The sequence below is a fragment of the Puma concolor genome, chromosome D1, assembly GCF_028749965.1.
Source record: "Puma concolor isolate L17-30 chromosome D1, mPumCon1.1.hap2, whole genome shotgun sequence".
In the NCBI taxonomy this organism is placed as follows: domain Eukaryota; kingdom Metazoa; phylum Chordata; class Mammalia; order Carnivora; family Felidae; genus Puma; species Puma concolor.
In genome coordinates this window covers 69,641,988-69,661,891 of record NC_141676.1, presented here as the reverse complement: position 1 = coordinate 69,661,891, position 19,904 = coordinate 69,641,988, and the positions used below count along the sequence as shown (strand labels likewise).

Genomic DNA, 19,904 nt, shown 5'->3' with positions numbered 1-19,904 from the left:
AGAAACCTTGCTGATCCCTCCAGGAAGAACTAGGTGTCCTTTTTCTCTATTCTTACAGCACTCTATGCATATCTCTATCACATTACTTAATACATTCGTTAATATTTTGTCTGATTGATCTCTGTATCCTGGAAATCTAGCAGAATGCTTTGCCCATAGTGAATTCTGAATAAAGGTTTGTTGTATGATTTTATTTATTGAGTGACAACTGTGTGTCAAACATTGTATTAGTTTTTTATGTACATTATTTTAATCCTGGTAAGAAATCCACAACACGTGTACTATTATCCTTGTTTTATATATGAGGAAACTGAATAACTTGTTGAGTTTTGAACCTAAGTGTGTCTTACTGCATTACTCCAGTACTTCCCCCATTGCGTCAAATGAATTAATTAAATCTCCTTCATGTTATTGATACATATCAGCCAAAATTCGATAGCCTAATTTTAACATTAACATTAGGGGCGCCTGGGTGGCTCAGTCAGCTAAGTGATCTTGATTTCGGCTCAAGTCATGATCTTGCAGTTTGTGAGTTTGAGCAACACGATGCACTCCATGCTGACAGTGCGGAGCCTGCTTGGGATTCTCTCTCTCCTTCTCTCTGCCCTTCCCCACTCTCTTTCTCTTTCTCTCTAAATAAGTATATAACATTAACATTAAAACTCTATTCTTATTTTAACTCAGTGTTGCATGTTCTAGTATATTTGTACTTGATTTAGCCTCTTTAGATTACAGAAAATGGGCCTCAGATATCTTAACAGCTCAGGTATCATATTTTTATTCTGTTTCATAATTAGTTATTGGTGATGATTCATGGTCAAGGGGTGGTAAATCTTCCTTTCAAAGGGAAGAATGGTACTTAAAAACTAATCTACATGTCATTTTTCAACAGGCATATAGGATCCAAATACACTGTAAGATATACTGAAATTATAAAATTAATATACTCGAAAGAAAAGTGTGGTAGGAATGAGTTAAAGAAAGTAAGAGGGGGACCTGGGTAGCTCAATTGGTTAAGTGTCCGACTCTGGCCTAGGTTATGATCTCGCCCTTCCTGAGTTCGAGCCCCGCATCAGGCTGTGCTGAGAGCTTAGAGCCTGGAGCTTGTTTCAGATTCTGTGTCTCCCTCTCTCTCTCTGCCCCTCCCCCATTATCTTTCTCTCTCTCTCTCGAAAATAAATAAACATTAAAAAAAAAGTAAGAGAGCCTTAAATATATGAGAGAACCTGGAGGTCACCCTGATATTACTGTCATTTCAGCATGCTAGGTGAAGCAGTGTGTACTAAAGGCCATATGAAACTTATGAAATTTTTAGAAATACATGAAATAGTATAATGAGAAACTTAAGCAGTGACAGCTCAAACTCTAAAGTCAGACAGACCTGAGATCTACTCCTAGTTTCCCCATCTAATAGCTAAACAAATTTAAGCAAGTTACTTAATTTTTCCATTGTCTCAATCTCTTCATCAGTGAAATGGAGAGAAAAGTATATTAGGCAGGGTAGCTAATTACTGTAAAACACAGCATCATAATTTCACAGGCATAATTTAATAAAACAAGTAAAATCCAACACAGGTGCTCCTCACCATGCTGTTCTCCTGGAGGACATTTCTGCAAGGATTAATTTGGGGGCCTCAGGCTTTTCATGTTTTGTGGTTTTGGCGTCCTCTGAAAAATTTTTTTAAGTTTATTTATTTATTTTGAAAGAGAGAGAGAGAGAGAGAGAGAGAGAGAGAGAGAGAGTACAAGCAAGGGATGGGCAGAGAGAGAGGAGAAAGAGAGAATCCCAAACAGGCTCCATGCTGTCAGTGCAGAGCCCAACATGGGGCTTGATCTCACAAACTGTGAGATCGTGACTTGAGGTGAAATCAAGAGCTGGACACTTAACCAACTGAAACATGCAGGTGCCCCTCCTGTAAATTCTTTGAAGTTTTCATTTCCTGATAAACACAGAAAGAAAGAGAACATGGAGCATGTGTAGGATGTGCTAGAGATTTTGTGGACCAAAACTTAAATGGCTTTCATCTTTTCTGTTCACATTCTACTGGACAGAAATCAGTCACATGACCCCAAATAATTACAAAGGAGTCTGGGAAATACAATGTGTGTGCTCAGGAGAAAAGGAAACAGACTTTGGTGAAGACACCTGCCACTTAAGGTCATGAAGTTGTTTTAGGGTTCAAATGGATAATGTGCTTAGCACACGGTAAGTAACCAACAAAGTTACATTACCATTATTATCACAAGTATGTATGCTGAGAGCCTGAATAAGGGTCACACAGTTGGAAGTGGAGTACTTGCATGGAAGTTTTAGCAAGAGAACTCACATACACTCAAAGACAATTCCTTACCTTTTAAAGATTATGATCTTTAATTCATTTGGCAGCATCAGGAAGTATAAACATAGAAAGGTGAGGAAGAAAGGGGTTGCCAAGCTGTTCATATTGGCTTAATTTACAGAATATCAAAAGATTATAGTTTATATTATAAATCTAAATTATAGACTCTAATGTCCAAGAAGAGTGGGAATAGAGTAAAGTGGTAGACTCTTTGCCTTTGAGAACGAGCTTAAATGAAGTAATAAGAGGTAAAAATTCTGGTTAATTAATCCTCTCTCTCTCGGGGCGCCTGGGTGGCTCAGTCAGTTAAGTGTCCGACTTCGGCTCAGGTCATGATCTCGCGGTCCGTGAGTTTGAGCCCCGCATCGGGCTCTGTGCTGACTGCTCAGAGCCTGGAGCCTGTTTCAGATTCTATGTCTCCCTCTCTCCCTGACCCTCCCCCGTTCATGCTCTGTCTCTCTCTGTCTCAAAAATAAATAAACGTTAAAAAAAAAATTAATCCTCTCTTCCAAATTCTTTTTCTTACTGTCTTAATTTGAAATTTAGACATCCTCAAGATTCAAGTTTTCTTCACTTGACTTATTTTCTCCTCTATTGCCACTGAAAATATGTAAGACTCTAGGAACGCAGACCACGTTGGTCTCATACATTATTATGTTTTAATACCTAGCAATACCTAACATAGAGTATGCAGGCAAGAAGAATTTGTTGAATAAATTTAATCTTTATGGGCAGTTGCTTCAAGTCTTGGTGAACAGGTCTAGATAAAGAAACTGAAAAATGAGTTTTTAAACCTTGCTTCTGCTACTTCATTATCTGAGGGATTCTGGAATTCTTAATTTTTTTTTTTTTTAAGCAATAGAGAAAAATTATCTAAGCACTTAACTTCTAAAACTTGTTCCCCCCCTCCCATTATTAAACAGTACAATCCTTTTTAGTGTTATAGTAATGAGAAATGAAAAATTTATATGTGTTACAAACACATAGAAGGCATACTTAACTTGAGAACCTAGGAAATATCATGTGCTATTCAAACTTTTCCTTACTTCTGTTTTTGTTTTTGTTCATTTGTAATTAAAGCACATAGGCCTTCAAGTTGATGATCAAAGTTAAGAGCTTATTAGTTCCCAAAGGACTGATGAACTCACTGTTACAACAGTATTCAGCACCTAGAACAGTGTCTGACCCATAGTGGGTGTTCAATACATTTATTTTCGTAAATGAATTAATAAGTTACTGAAATAAGGATGGTCCTCCAGGTGGATACTTATGGAATGGACATGTTGTAAGTGTGAAAAAGTAGGCAGGTTTTATCAAATGAGAAGTTTGGAGTGGTGTTTCCAAATGGGTGACTTCAAAGTGTTTTCATTCATTCGTTCATTCAACCAGCATTCTACTGTGTGTCTATTTTGCATCAGCCATAACATAAGCAAGAAGATATCTCTGTGCCTCATGCTAGCACAATAAAACAATTACAAAAATAATTAGTAGGAGACTGTATAAGATAACTACACGAGTAACAGCAGGAAACCACTGACTACTTAAAAGGGTGTGAAGGAGCATGGCATACCCAGGTACAGCCAGTCATGTGATACTGGCTGGAGTGCATGTGGGAAATGGGGAAGGATGAGGTTCAACAAACTATAGTTAGGTAGGGGCTAGATCATGATGGGCTTTATATGCCAAGTTGAGAATCCTAGATTTTATCCTCTAGAGTAGTGCTTGGGGGTGCTATTAAAGGGTTTTAATGCAAAGAAAAGATGAATACATTTTAGGTTTGGAAAGATCTGGATTGGAGAGTTGAGGTATGAGAGACAGAAATCAGCTAAGAAGTTATTAGAACAGTCTACATGGGGAAGTGGTAATAAATCATAAAGGCTAGAACTAAGGCAATAGAAGTGATGTTGGAGAACAAATGGGTTTGAAGGATACAACTAGATTAGGCTAGATAAGAGAAATAAGAGAAGCAGAGCTAAGAATGAGTCATAGTTTCTGACCTGTATTTCTAGGCAGGTGGTAAGGACATTCCTGAAAATAAACAAAGAAGAAGATCCATATGGATTACGGATGTGGAATGGGCAAGGGCAAAAGAAGTCATTTTTGGCCATAGTAAGTTTGAAGCATCTGTGGTACTTCAAATAAAGATATTTCTTGACCAGACCAAGGAAAGTAGAACACACAGAAAACTTATAAGTTATAAGAAAACTTATATAAGACAGGGCAGGCAGGTCGGTAATTCCTAACCTCAGAATACTTTCCCATCATCTTCTAAATTTCTTTATATCTTTTAGTTCACCTATTTACTTACAAATTTGTAAAAATGTGTCCTTGAAAAAAAAAATAACAGTGTTATTTCTAACAGAAGCTAGTTTATTAGTAAGGTGAACATGATCACAATTTGAATAAGGTTGAAATATTTAGCTATTGACACTTAAATGCCATGCCTCATGTTTACTTACTTCAGCAGGGGGTTCACTAGTACAGAGGCTCAGGTCAACTGGTAATTCACTCGGTGGAACCATAGAAGAGTAGCAAGGATGGCAGACATGTCTTGAGAATGGGGTAACTGTACTGCACAATGGGCATGGGGCAGCAAACTGGGCACCAAACCGCAGAAGGACTGCAGATGCACTGAAGGAAATTTGGGGCTGGCTTGACAAAGATGAAGCCTGCTGGTTTAAGACTATATGTTCTTGGCAAAGCATGGTGCTGCAGATTTTCACCAGCCATAGTGGAAAAAAGGGGGGAAAGGGAATGGGACGAGACCACAAAACCTGTGATATGATACATAACATGTTAACTATTTGCTTTGCATCTTCTGAGAGTCACCAGATTGAAGCACAAATTTTGGATTTGGCTGGCAGATGGTGCACACAGACTTTTGGAGTATGGTAGCATTTCATTTGAACTAGCAAGATTATGTAGGACTATCACAGTAACTTAACATTCATAGATTTAAAAATTTATCCCTAAACCTGAGTTAAATGTGGGGCTCTTTGTTTTGTTTTGTTGAGAGAGAGCGAGCACACGAGCACAGGGAAGGGGCAGAGAAAGATGTGAGCGAATCTTAAGCAGACTCTACTACCAGCACAGAGTGCCCACCAGGGTTCCGTCTCACAACCCTGAGATCAAGACCCGAGCCAAAATCAAGAGTCAGAGACTTAACTAACTGAGCCACCCAGGTGCCCACCCCCCGCCAATTACATTTTTAAGGCTTTCTTAAAGATACAGATCTCAGGGGCGCCTGGGTGGCGCAGTCGGTTAAGCGTCCGACTTCAGCCAGGTCACGATCTTGTGGTCCGTGAGTTCGAGCCCCGCGTCAGGCTCTGGGCTGATGGCTCAGAACCTGGAGCCTGTTTCCGATTCTGTGTCTCCCTCTCTCTCTGCCCCTCCCCCGTTCATGCTCTGTCTCTCTCTGTCCCAAAAATAAATAAACGTTGAAAAAAAAAATTAAAAAAAAAAAAGAAAGATACAGATCTCAAAGAACAGATTCACAGGATACAGTAATTCCTCTAAAATGTTCACAGGTCAGTGTCCAGGTCTCCTTTCCCTGAAAATCTGATTTACCAAAGAGAAAAAAGGCCAAAGGGAAGAAAGACTAAACCAGGGGAAATGGCAGGTAGTGATGTCTCAATTCCTTCAATGGGACTTCTCCATTTACCAGCCCTCTCACTTCCTTCTATGGTCTGGACCTTTAATCACCACAGGAGTCAGCCTTGTAGGGTCAAGCTAATCTCTGTTGACATCATCCTACTACTTCCCTTTTCAAATTCCAGTGAAGCTATGTGTTTCCTGTCCTATTTGACACCCTACGAAAAGAACACGGCTGGTTAGCATCTAAATTTAGTCCGGCAGCAACGCGTCTGACTTTTAACAGGAGAGAGATAAACAAAAACAGGTGACATTTGCAAGCCTTTCAAGAAAATGAGAAAAAAATCCCAACCCTTCTAGGGTAAGCAAGAAGGGAGAGCTTCAACAGTTCCACAGGCAGGAGAGGCCTGCCTGCAGGCTCCGAAAATGGGCCAACTGAAGCGTTTTCCTTTTCCTTAAAACCAGGAGGACGGCTTTGGGGTGGTTCCTCAACTCAATTCTGACTCAGCTAGTAAAGTCCGGGCAGCGGGAGTCTTGACAGCCCCTTCCCCACGCAGAGCGGTGAAGGCAGCCGCACCTTCTCTTTGTCAAGATGTTGGTTTCAACCACAGGCACCAAGAGACCCTCGGGGTGGGAGAGGGGAGAGGCGGACGCCACTCCCTGGCGCGCCCCCGGAGCGCCAGACTTGCGATCCCTTTCCCGCCCTTCCCCCGCCCCACCTACCCTCTGTGACCCCCGCGTCCCGCCTCGGGCGACCTGTTGGCAAGAAGCGTCACGTGACGCGGCCGGCAGCGCACTGCCCCCAGGCGGGCCTCCTGTTGCGCCCGCCGGGCGGGTTCCATCACGTAACGCGCGGGCGCCGCCCCGCTCTTCCCTCGCGGAGCGAGGGAGGGCGGGCGTCGAAAAGGAAAGGGAAGGGAAAAGGGGCGGGAGAAGAAGAAGGAGGGGCGGCGCCCAAGTCACGTGACCCGGGACAGCCCGGAAAGCTCCGAGGAGGAGCCTGGCGCCGCCATTTTCCTGCAGCTGCCTGTCCCTCTTGCCCAGCCCGGCTCCAGCTGACCAGGGAAGGGGTGGGCTGAGCTGAGGCGGGGGCAGGGGAGTGCCCGACACTGTGCCTGACCCCGCGGGTGACACGAGCCGGTTCTTTCCGGGCTAGGTGGCAGCGCGCGGCCCTCAGCCCCGCCCCAGGCCGGCAGGCGGAGAAGGAGCCGGTGGGGGTAGGGGGTGCGGTGGGGGGTGGGGGTCCTCCGGCGCTTGGGGGTCCCAGTCCCCGCCGGCTGCCGAGCGGGAAGGGTGGCGGAGGAGCCGCAGAGATGTCCGGCCAGAGCTTGACGGACCGAATCACCGCCGCCCAGCACAGTGTCACCGGCTCCGCCGTATCCAAGACAGTATGCAAGGCCACGACCCACGAGATCATGGGGCCCAAGAAAAAGCACCTGGACTGTGAGTGAAGTCGACCGCGGCCCATGTCCCCGCGACCGGCGTTCTTCTCTTCTCTTTTCTTACCCCCTTCAGCCGTCTTTTTCTTCCTTTGCGTTTTGTCTGGCACGTCGGGTCCTGTGCTAGTCCGAGGTGTGTTTTCGCTTCCATCACACCTGCCTTCACGGCTTCCGTTCCCTGTCTAAAAATCCCTGATAAGCCACTCCCCCCCCACCCCCATCCCGGGTTCCTAGGGGACCCTCGCTTCCAACCCGGTGCGCCACGATAGCCCATCACACCCGACCAACTTGCCTCTCCACCTAGCTTCTTACCTCCCTGCCGCCTGTGTCTGCTGCAGCCTTTTGCTCTTTGATCCCCCCCGTCCCGTGCTGCCTAGTCGCCCTCTCCTGAGCGTCTCTCCGCTTGCTCCCGGTCTCACCGCCCCATTGTTTCCCCATTAGCCTTTGAGTTCCGTAAACGCCCGGTTCCGTGGACCTACATCCCTATTTCTCTGCAATCCTGAAGGCTACCTCCGTTGAAGTGATTTCCACTTCCTTTGCTCCACTAGGTTCTTCTGTCCCTTTCCTTCTCGGGTTTCTCTTCCAGCTTTCCTCTCCTGTTTTGGTTACGTTTCTTTGCTTCTGTAGCTTCAGTTAGGTTCCTTCGTCTCATTTTATATTGGATATATCATACTCAATACCCGACTTTTATCCCAAATTACTTTCTTCGTGAGAGTGAAAATAAAGGGATTCCGTTTGGTGTAGGGAACGCTCTGTGGGAAGTTGGGGTTTTTAATTGGCTTTGGTGGAATTTAATCATTCTATTTTCATGCTTCTTGGATAAGTTGTGAATGTCAGGCCCCCATCCTCCGTGTTTCTCTAATGGGGATTTGGAAAAGGATTGGGTGATACTGGTATCATTTCCTGGAGCTGTTAACCCTGACGATTTGAATTTAGAAGGTTGAGTGTAAAGTGTACATTATTGGAGTAAAACATAGATTAATAACTAAAACTACAATTTACATACATGTCTTTAAAAATGCTAAAAAGGTGATTGATAATACTTGAGTTTCAATTTACTTTTAATTTATTCTGGTTATTTGGGGAGACTAGCTTCTTTTATACGGCATAATATTACTCCATTCACTAACTTACACACAATTACCAGAGCTAACTCCTCCCAACTTTTTACAAACCTGGAAGTCACGTATAATACCTCATTTTTCTTTCCTTTACCTCGAGGTACAGATAGCTCAGTGGATTACTCAAGCTTTGACTCAATGGAGTGACCGAAAACTTTTCAGGAAAATACACGGAAATAGGCACAGTAATAAGTTCCTTTTTAAAATGGTAACTGGACACATTAGCTTGACTGGCTTTTATTCTACATGAAAGTTACTTTGCTTTACTGTTTGAAGCAAGAGTGAGCATGTCCTGAAAGGGAATTCACTGACAGGAGTCCTGTTTGGATTTCTCATTTGGACTTTGGCCGTAAGGTCTGCAATTTTTAAAAAGAAATGTACAAAATGTGAATTCTTCCAAGATACTTTGCTCATGAAGTGCTATTAGAACAAGTTATTTCTACAAACCCATTATTCATTGTGACTTGTTCCTTCACTGTGGAAAAGTAAAAGAAAAAATACTGCTTGGTTCTTTAATGTGCTGATTGAGCAGGCTGCTTTTTAACAATCAGTCCTTGCCTGCTTAGAAAATGCAGAATATATTTAAATGGTGACACTTATAAATGGAAAGTTGTTTAAAATGTATAGTGGACCCTTACACGATTTTTTTGATTATCTGATATTTGGAGTGGACAGTTTTGCTGTTTACTTCCCTTCAAGTGACTAATTGGCTTGCTGTCCCAGCCTTAATGGTTTGTCCTAACATTGTGTTAATTCTTGTTAATTGTTTTTTATTTTTCTTTTTGGTGATGGGTAGGTGAAGAAACTACTTGTTACTGTATGAACTATTTTTCTGTTTCCTCGCTTCAAAATGATAAATTATAACAAAAAGATGTATAGCTTTTAAAAGTCTTTATGAAGGTTTTTGCCTATTTCAAATGTAGGAGTAGTTATTTTAACATGTTACCAAGAAGGGCAGAAAATAGACTAAATGGGGTTAGGAGGGTGATACTTGTTTGTGGTTTTATTAGTGCTGTTCTTTTTCTCTTGTGATAGCTACTGCAGATGCTAACTGGGATTAGGTTTGGAGGATAAACTCTCATTTGTAGTTCTCTGCTACTGCTGTGTTTATAATAAGCTCCCACTTTAGAACTTGAATATATGTGGTATTGTGTGATTTTTTTTTTTTTTTTTTTTTTTTAATCCACATAAATAAGGAGCCACTACTCTAGTTCTGTTCTGCGGGCTTTTGAAATACTATTTTCCCTATATTGTTTTAAATGCGCTTGTAACCAGTTTTCAGCAATGACATAGATTTATATTAAGTAAAGTTTGGCCAGGTGTTTTTCTAAACATCTTCCTTCTCCACACACTTTAACATGTTTCCAGAATACTAAAAAGGCTTTCACAGACATTTCTGTGGCTTGACACCATGAACTTCAGGCTTTAATGTAGAGATAATTTTTCCACTTCCAGGAATTTTTCTTTCTAGTGAGTGCTTAGTTCTGTTGCACCTTTTAATATCTTGAAGGACTATTGCCTAATTAGTCCAACTCAGTGAAAGCAATTTCATCTTTTAAATATTAGTATTTAACAAAAATATGCTTAGGACTGTTTTTTTCCTATAGGCCTTTAGACTGTGGAGGTGGTTTCTGTGTACTTCTCCAAGGTCTTTCCATATTAGGAAGTAATTATTATAATCTACGAATTACGGCTTAATTCATACTACATTATATACTTGTTTAAGGAAGATCTTTTGCTTTGCTTATAGGTGGCTGTAGATAATGGTATTAACTAGGGTCCTTAGTGTGAAGAGTTGTCCAGCTTGAAATAATATGTAAAAATAAACATGATTTGCATTTAGTTTCCGGTCTCTAATGGTCATAATCAAGGCACAAGAATAGCAAACCTTAAATTGGAAGGTGTTCCAATTTGCCAGGCACTTATTAACCATTATCTAATTTAATCCTCTTTCATGGCTATGGGAGAGGCAAGCCACATGCTTAGAAAGTAGTTTCTACCTCCATTAAAACATCCATAATGATTGAAGTGTAAATAAAACACAGTATTTAAATTTATAAATTCTTAATTTAAAAAACATTCTTATCTAACTTCACAACTGTTGGCCTTTGTTTTTTGATGTGAATACTTAATTTTCTTTTTTCTATACTTGTTTAATTTATTGTCTTTGGGCATTTACATTGCAACATGTTGCATTGAAACATAATATTTATGTTAATGGCTATAATGGCTTCACTTTTTCATCCATATTTTTTCCCAGTTAAAATTTCCAGGGACACTTCATTCCAACCATCATCTGCCTTAGATTCTTTTTGTTTGTTTGTTTTATTTATTTTGAGAGAGAAGGGGAGGGGCAGAGAGAGAGAGAGAAGGAAAGAGAGAATCCCAAGCAGGCTCCATGCTGTCAGCACAGAGCCCGACATGGCGCTTGATCCCACAAACTGAACTGTGAGATCATAACCTGAGCCGAAACCAAGAGTCAGACGCTTAACCCACCAAGCCACCCAGGCATCTCTGCCTTAGATTCTTGACAACAAATTGAGGTCTTGTTCTTATTAAGCATCCATTATAAGCGTATCTCTATAGTAGATATAGTGTGGGTATTTGTGTGTTGTGTGCTGGATCCATATCCTGCCTAAATTTAGTTGTGGAAACAATTTTAAGAGGAAGAATTTGTGAATGTATTGAATATGTAGAAGGTGGAATTTGTATTTGGATTAGTGGTTTGTATAACTATTGAAAATGTATGTAAAATATCAAAAAGTACCTGAAATAATTACCTTTTTAAGCAAATGTATTGATTTTTCAGTGTCTTGATTAATGGCATGGATTGGGTGCTTAGTTTGCATATTGTTAAGAAGGTATCTGGTAACTGGGATCTGATTTACAAGAAGATGCATGTGAGGAAGATACTAAGTGGGTAATCTGCCCCACGATGTGTCTTGTTTAGAAATAAAGTAACTGAGGATGGATCTTGTTTTAAAGAGGTAGTTATTTTGTAGTTGACCTATGGGCTTACTATTCTTTCCCTTAAGAATTAATCATATGATTTATATTTTCACTTTTCATTATTTGACCTATTCTGTTCCTTACTATTTAGTCTTTAATACTTCTGAAAAAAGAAAATGGTAATGGAGTCATATGTCACATGGCCTGAGATTATGTGGTAGAACTACACAGATGTAATTTTCCCTCCTTGTTACACGTAGTTATGTTTCTAAATTGTATATGTTTTAAAAGGGAAACTCAGAAGAGAATTTGGTATATAACCATTTTGCTAGCTGCCTTATGCATAGTTAGCAAATTTATTCTCAAATACCTTTGAAAAGTAATTAGGCTGCACTAGTGGACTTGTTATTTTTAAAAATACCTAATATTAGACTCTAGGCATGTATTTTTTATCCTTAGAACAAGGTTTTTTATGTTTACTGTGTTTTTTATCAATTTGAATAGTTTTGTTTTGTTTTTTAATTTTTTTTTTTTCAACGTTTTATTTATTTTTGGGACAGAGAGAGACAGAGCATGAACGGGGGAGGGGCAGAGAGAGAGGGAGACACAGAATCGGAAACAGGCTCCAGGCTCCGAGCCATCAGCCCGGAGCCTGACGCGGGGCTCGAACTCACGGACCGCGAGATCGTGACCTGGCTGAAGTCGGACGCTTAACCGACTGCGCCACCTAGGCGCCCCAATTTGAATAGTTTTTAAAGGTGTTTTTGAGTTTAATTTAGAGCGGCAGGTGAGAAAGAAGTAAAACTTGGTAAGAGGTGACTAGGCTTTCTTTTTCCTCATTTGATTTGTGAAGCATTTATATGAAATATTTAATTAGCTATTTTAAAAGTACATTAATAGTTAAAATAATCTATTTTAATTAATTACTAGAATTGCTTTAATTTAAATAAAATTATTTTGACCCTGTCATTTAGAATATTTAATGTAAAAGTTTACCATGATGCATAAAGTATTTTCTTTATATCCAAAATGCTTATGTTCGTGATTTCCCTTTTAAAAATCAAAGAAGTAAGAAAAATAAACTTAAAGGCTTCTTGGCAAGAGCCTAGAGTCTTACCAAGAAGAAATAGGGTTAGATTTTCAAAGTACATACAGCCTTAGTATTTGCTCTTCCTGTTCTTTTAGTGGCTGAAGTGGCATTTCCGTTACTTTGTGTTCTGTCTCAGTATGTTCCCCGTTAAACTGCTTTATACATTTCTCTAGAGAATTGCAATTTTTGGGTTTGACCTTTTAGAATTTTGTATGTTCATTGTGTGTATGGCTCTTTTAATGGAGAAACGTTTCCGGGTAGTCACATTTTACTAACGATACTCCTTTATAAGGGAATGCTGATGAACCTAAACCTTTGTATTAAAATTTATGTTCAGACTTGTAATTTGCCAGGTTATCAGAAGTATAGTATTAAGAATTTTTCAAGTTATACTAGAATGTAGTGGCAGTACAGCAAATCATATTCTTTATGCGTTGATTCAATTTATATTTAATACTTATTTGTCTTTATTTTGTGCTGGGCACTCACTGCACTAAACATTTTACGTTTATTAACTTTATTCCTTTTAACAACTTTGTGAGAGAGGTTTTATTATTATCCCCATTTTACTGAAGAAGAAACGAAGGCACTGAGAAGTTCAGTAATTTGCTCAAGGTCACAGCCAGGAAGAGGAAAACTGGGATTTGCACCCAGGTAGTCTAGCATCAGGTTTGTGTTTTCATGTCAGTGTGACTTTTTACATAATGCTTTTACTGTTCCAGGGAATGAATAAACAATACTCATTTATTCATGGCAGTGGCTCTTAAAGTGTATTCCTGGCACTTCTGGGAGTTTCCAAGACCCTTTCAGCTTATTTGTGAGGTCAAAACTATGTTCATATATTAGGACATTACTTGTCTTTTTAATTTTTGTACTTTCATGAGTGTACAATAGAGTTTTCCAGGGTCTATGTGATGCATGATAGTGCAGCAGATTGAATGTAGTAGCAGATACGACAGTCCAACAACTTTCTATTAAACCAGATAGTAAAAAGTTTTGCAAAAAGGTAAAACAATACCAATGTTGTAAATATTGGTTTTGGGAAATATAGCTATTTTTCATGAAAACTGTTAGCATTGGATGAGATTTATTATTTTAAAAAGAATATTTTAAAAATTCTTAATTTTAATTCTTAATACAGTAAATATCAATTGAGAAAACCCACTGAGACAAAATCTCATTGAGGTCTGTCCTCAGTTTTTAAGATTGTAAAGGTTCTGAGATTAGAAAATGTAACCCTAGAGAAGAAGGTATATTAGAGGGGAAAAAAGGCTACTTAGAAAGTAGATATATGAGGTCCTTTAAACTCTGAATAATTTGGTAGGTAACAGTGACCCATCATTTGGAGGACTTTGAGAAGAGACGTGGCATAATCCTTTAGGTCATACTGTTAAGTAGATTGGAAGGAAAGTGAAATGTGACTTGGAAAGGAGACTGCTGGGGGCAAAAAAGAATCTAACAGTAATAATACCTAATTCTTTTCCTGAAAGGCCTTAATAAAGTTCATCATTAATTGGGACTCCTGGTCCATTTTTTCCTCATTGTTTTTTTACATCTAAGCTATCCCTTTCAGCCAAGCACTTTATTACTATTTTTTTTAATTTTTTTGATGTTTGTTTATTTTTGAGAGAGTGTGTGCAAGCAGGAGAGGGACAGAGAGAGCAGGAGCCACAGAATCTGAAGCAGGCTCCAGGCTCTGAGCTGTCAGCACAGAGCCCGACGACGGGCTTGAACCCACAGACCCTGAGGTCATGACCTGAGCTGACGTTGGACCCTTATCCGACTGAGCCACCTAGGCGCCCCTCAGCCAAGCACGTTAGTCACCAATTATGCCAAAAGTTCTAACTCCCAAACTATTAGCAGTTATTCTTTGGACATACCATTCTTTGGACGTAAAACATCTTCTTTGTCAAAACAGATACCTTCTTCCTTTTAAATCTTCTCAAAACTAACTTGCTTTCCTTAACATTCACAGTTAAAGTAGCCTCTTTACTAAAGACGTTATTGAATAATACCTTGTTAAACTGTGGTTAGTATCATGCTTTTATATATATTTTGGGTTCACATGTGTCTGTAGAACAGGAACTATACTTTTCTGTATTGTTTTATATCTCTTCTCAAAGTACCTAATCAGTGACCCTGTGGGTGCTCAGTAAATTTCAGATGATTACACATAATCTGCCTTCCCAGCTCAGACTATTCCATGAACAACTTAGGGACACAGTCACTATAGAGATCTATTCCAGTAAACATTTAATAATTTTATGGTGATTTTCTTAGTTGCAATGAATGGTAATTACCCGGTTTCACAATTAAATATAGAAGTCATTTGGTAGCATCAATAAAAAAACATAACAAAATTGCTGTTTCATGGAACCTATGAGGCATTAAGAGGGTTAGTTTTGTTAAAATAGTAGGTGATGTTTTTAAAATATTTTCATAGCCAAAAAAATTGGGGTTTGCAGTTGCTCAGTTTGAAAACTATACTGAGGCATATTTTTGAGGATATGTTCTTGAAAGTAGAAATTAACTTTAAGAATTAAACAGGGGACCAGAAATAAATTTGAAATGTTTGTCAATAGAGTTGTTTCCTTACACAATTCCAGGAGGTGCTGATCACATTGTAGTCTCTGTGCAGGGGGTCTCCAGAGTACTAACTGTATGGCAAACTCATTTTAGATGTAAGGAAGGATAAAGTACACTTAATGTCGAAATGCAAAGGAAAAGAAGTGACTGTTTTAGAATGAAGCTTTATGAGATATAAGGCAAGCATTGGAGAGTAGTAGTGATGGTCATGATAGTAGGACCACTGAATCTAGGCCATGAGTTGATTCTAGGGACTAATGGGGATTACTGAAAGTTTTCTCTGAACATTTGGAATTCCAGCAGTAATTTTCAAAATGGTACTGATATTTGTAGTCATAAACTTACTACCTGAAAGCATTCTAGGGGCTCTAATTTTACTCAAGGGACACTTCTTCCAAGTAGTGGTTGAAGCAGCATTGCTTTAGAAATGTTTTCTCTCACTAAAGATTGCAGGTATACTTTAGAAGTGATTTCGTATTTTTACTTAGTGTACATGTGTCTACTGATTATATACCTCTTCATGTGACTATAAGCTCTTTATAAGAGGGGTGTGTGTGTGTGATATTAGAAATTTTACGTGCTGTGATATAGCCAGTTGTTTGTGGATGCTTAATACGAATGTACCATATTTTATTTTATTTTAAATTTTTTTTTCAACGTTTATTTATTTTTGGGACAGAGAGAGACAGAGCATGAACGGGCGAGGGGCAGAGAGAGAGGGAGACACAGATTCGGAAACAGGCTCCAGGCTCTGAGCCATCAGCCCAGAGCCCGACGCGGGGCTTGAGCTCACGGACCGCGAGATCGTGACCTGGCTGAAGTCGGACGCTTAACCGACTGCGCCACCCAGGCGCCCCAAATGTACCATATTTTAAATACATCTAATGTTTGAAAATCTTACTGTAATTCAAGTATATACCAAAAACTAAGTAGAAGGATGGTTTTCCCCCCATCACACCGTTAACACAGGATTGGCACACAGGATTGGCAGGATTTTTGATGTACTTGAAACACTTTGCAGAAATTTGATTCATGCAGGGTATGGAATAATTAGGAATATTATTTAATCCAAATCTAATGTGAAAAAGGAGATTATGAGGCAAGGTGAGTTCTTCTTCAATTTTGAAATTGAGAGGTAATTCACACAACATAAAATTCACCATTTTAAAGTATACAATTCAGTGTGTTTTTTGCATATTTACAATGTTGTGTGTAACCATCACCACTGTCTAATTCCAGAATGTTTTCTGTCACCCCCAAAAGAAGTCATATATCTGTTAGCATATCACTTCCAGTTTCCCCTTCTTCATTCTCTGTCAATCACTAAGCTACTTTCTGTCTATGGATTTTCCTATTCTGGACATTTCATGTAAATGGAATCACACATAACGTGGCCTTTTATGTCTGACATCTTTTACTTAGCTTCATGTTTTCATGGTTTATTTATGTTGTAGCATATAAGATGTGCTTCATTCTATCCATAACTTAATAATATTCCCTTGTGCCACAAAATGCGGCGTATCCATTGATGGACATTTGGGTCAGTTCCCTCTTGAAACCCACTAAGAAGAATACTGCTATGAACTTACCTTGTACAGGAATGTTCATAGTAGTTCTCTTGGGTATATCCCTAGGAGAAGAATTGCTGGTCATGTGGTAGTTTTTTTACCTTTTTGAGACACGACCAGTCTTTTCCACGGCTGCTGCACCATTTTACATTCCCAGCAGCAATGTATGAATGATATCTTGTGATTTTGGTTTACATTTCTCTAATGACTAATGATGTCGAGCATCTTTCATGTGCTTATTGACCTTTGTATGTCTTTGAAAAAAGTGTCCATTCAGATCCTTTGCCCATTTTTAAATTTGATCCTTAATATATTTCAGTACTAGACGAGTTCTTTACATTTTCCTGATGCTTGATCCTCATATGATTTGCAAATATTTTTTTCCCCATCCTATGGCTTGTCTTTCCGCTGTTCTTGATAGTGTCCTTTGATGTGATGCAGAAATATTTTTAATTTTGAAGTTGCAATTTTTTTCTTTGATTGTGCTTTTGATATAATAGCTAAGAAACCATTGGCTAATCCAGAGTTATTCAGATTTATGCCTAACCTACACTAAAGAGCTTTATAGTTTTTAGCTCACTCTTTTAGGTTTGATCAGATTTTAATTTTTGTATGTAGTGTGAGGTGGCAAGGTGGTAGTAAGGAAAATTAAGGGTATTTTTTTCCCTTCTTCTGAAGTTATCATGGGATATAACTCTACTGTGCTCCTGTATAATATAAATATAGAGATTTGTGAGGGAGAAAAAAGATCTCCTTGATGGCAGTTTCTAGTACTGAGTTACATAGTTTGTTGACTGATAAATAGAAATATTTGAACCAAACATCCTTTCAGCTGGATGGAGTGCTTACTCTAATCCAATGCACTTTTTTTTTTTTTTTTTTTTTTTAGGGTCCCAGTGTAGTCTTTTATTTTTTTTAAAGTTTATTTATTTTGAGGGGGTGGGCAGAGAGAAAAGGAGAGAGAGAATCCCAAGCAGGCTCTGCACTGTCAGTGCAAAGCCCCATGTGGGGCTGGAACTCATGAATTGTGAGATCATGAGCTGATCAGAGATCAAGAATCTGACACTTAACTGACTGAGCTATCCAGGCACCCCCAATATAGTCTTTAAAATGTGTGAAGAGATAATACTTAGTTGTCTGAGTATCGATAGGTGGTTACTTTTGTCCACACAGAGTAGTGTGTATATTGCCATAGTATCTTGTACTTCTCCATAAACACTATGTAGTGGAGTATTTTAAAAGGAACACGATATCTAATGGTGAAAATGTGTAAACAAATAATTGTAATACATTGAGATAATTGCACTATGTAGTAATTCTTTATAGCTTCTATAATTATAATTTCTTAAATGAAGAGCCCTCGTGTAGTCTTTATTGTGCTACAAACAGCATGTAACAAATATGCAGTAAAAAGATGCCGAGTGAATAAAGAAGGAATGAAATTGTCATTGAGGGTTTCTGATGTGTATTCAAAAGCATTTTTTTTTTTTTTAAATAAAGAGGATAGTTGCTGTAGAAGTTGTCTTTGAGTAGTGGTTGTTGCAACTTCTTCCATTTCTGTGATCAAGTAAATTATTGGTTGAAAATGTGAGAAATTATGGAAGTTGGGAAATAAGTTTCCAGAGTTAGATGTAAAATTAGAGCAGTTTAATAAAGTAAAGTATTACTCACTTCAGGACCTACCTATTATTGGTATATTTAACTTCAAACAGATGGGTTTAAACTTGTCATATCTTGGGTTTACTACTTCTGCTTTCCTTTTCTTCCTGTTATCATCATCATCACCATCATCATCATCATTATTACTTCCTTTTCTTTGGTTGTTAAAAGTAAATTCCAAGGCAGTCCTTTATTTTACATTCTTTGTTATCCATGATAATCCGCATCTTATAGCAGAATGCTGTAAGGCCTTGTTTGCGAAATAAGCATTGTGTGCTTTGTTATAAAACATTGGCAAAACATTTAAAGTGCAAATAAAGATACCCAGAAATGAAGCATATGACTTTAGTAGGCTGTATTGAATGAGTCAAGCATTGACCTTGATTGGTTTCTTCCTACTACCCACTGCCGTTATGCCCTTTCTCTTCTGGTTTTAGGACTCTGGTGAATTGCCTGTGAAAATCCAAATTAATTTTCTTTTGAAAGTGACATGTAGGTAAATCTTAATTTATTTGTGAACTTAATGATTCAGAGTTAATCATTTTGTGTGACTTTTTCTGGGAGAATATCTGAGAACAAAAAATTTTAAGAGCAAATATATATAATTTTTTAAAAATTTTGCGTTATTGGATTAAAATTCCTTAGGGAACTATTAAAATCTTTTGCTTGCTGTAAGAGCAAGAATATGGGGCAAAAGTCCTGAGATGGAGTTCTGTTTAACATGTAGCAAGCAGTACCAACAGAAACACTAGTCTGAAGCAGTAAGTGGGGTACTAAGGGAAAGTGATCAAGATCTAGAAAAGAATGTAAAGATGACACTTGATCATCCTTACTTTAAAAGGAACACGAGATCTAATGGTGAAAATGTGTAAACAAATAATTGTAATACATTGAGATAATTGCATGATACTTTTTACATAAAGCTTCAAAGTAGGGGCTGGAGTAATTAATTTTGAAGGTTAGTGACAGCTTCATAGAGGAGCCTAATGGGTTTTAAGGACAAATAGTGATTTGCCAGATGGACAAAGTTTTGTCTAAGTAATTTAGCATGTGCAGTGACAATAGAGGTGAGAAAGAGCATTATGATGTGTTTGGGGAAATTTTTGAGTAGTTCTTTGTGGTGGAATGCGAAGTGTTCATAAGAGTAAGAGGGAGATGAGGCTGGAGAGGGAACCATTAAAGGTCTTATTGGGGCAGGAGTTACTTTGATAGATCTGGTCTTCTGTAGCCCTTTTCTCCAAATCCTCCTTTTAGAGTTCCCTTTCTTCCTGCTTATTAGCTGCTCTCCTAGCTTTAGATGCCAGTGCTATGGAACTGGGGAAGTGTTCTTTCCTTTCGTAGGTAATATGTGGTAGGGTTATTGAAAGGGATAGGGAAGGAAGGAATGTACAATCCTGTTGCCATTTGTTCAGGGGGTTAGATGACTTTGGCATATGAAATTGGACTTCTGAATATTGCTATACGTGGTGGTTTGGGTTGCTAAATAAAATCAGGTACACCAATCTTCATGGCTTTTGAATTTTTTTGAGTTCCAAATTATGAATGAACTTAAACACAAACAA

The 19,904-nt window shown here is 38.8% G+C and overlaps 1 protein-coding gene and 1 long non-coding RNA gene across 19 annotated transcripts in view; one reads left to right on the top strand and one right to left on the bottom strand.

The window, feature by feature from the left end:
• LOC147576789 (uncharacterized) overlaps positions 1–8,109 on the bottom strand; it is a 139,671-nt gene extending 131,562 nt beyond the window's left edge. The window contains exons 1-2 of one of the 4 annotated variants that reach the window (XR_015241141.1): positions 7,682–8,109; positions 7,437–7,551 (exon numbers count right to left, since the gene is read on the bottom strand). This is a non-coding gene — a long non-coding RNA (uncharacterized LOC147576789). The remainder of the gene's footprint in view (positions 1–7,436; positions 7,552–7,681) is intronic. The other 3 variants (XR_015241139.1, XR_015241138.1, XR_015241140.1) reach the window with 3 other exon arrangements.
• Positions 6,905–19,904, top strand: part of PICALM (phosphatidylinositol binding clathrin assembly protein) — a 102,193-nt gene continuing 89,193 nt past the window's right edge. For 6 of the 15 annotated variants that reach the window (XM_086678518.1, XM_086678510.1, XM_086678516.1 and 3 more), the window contains exon 1: positions 6,905–7,373. In XM_086678518.1, the coding sequence (XP_086534644.1) occupies positions 7,244–7,373 (130 nt within the window). In that variant the 5' untranslated portion in view covers positions 6,905–7,243. The remainder of the gene's footprint in view (positions 7,374–19,904) is intronic. The other 9 variants (XM_086678517.1, XM_086678514.1, XM_086678515.1 and 6 more) reach the window with 3 other exon arrangements.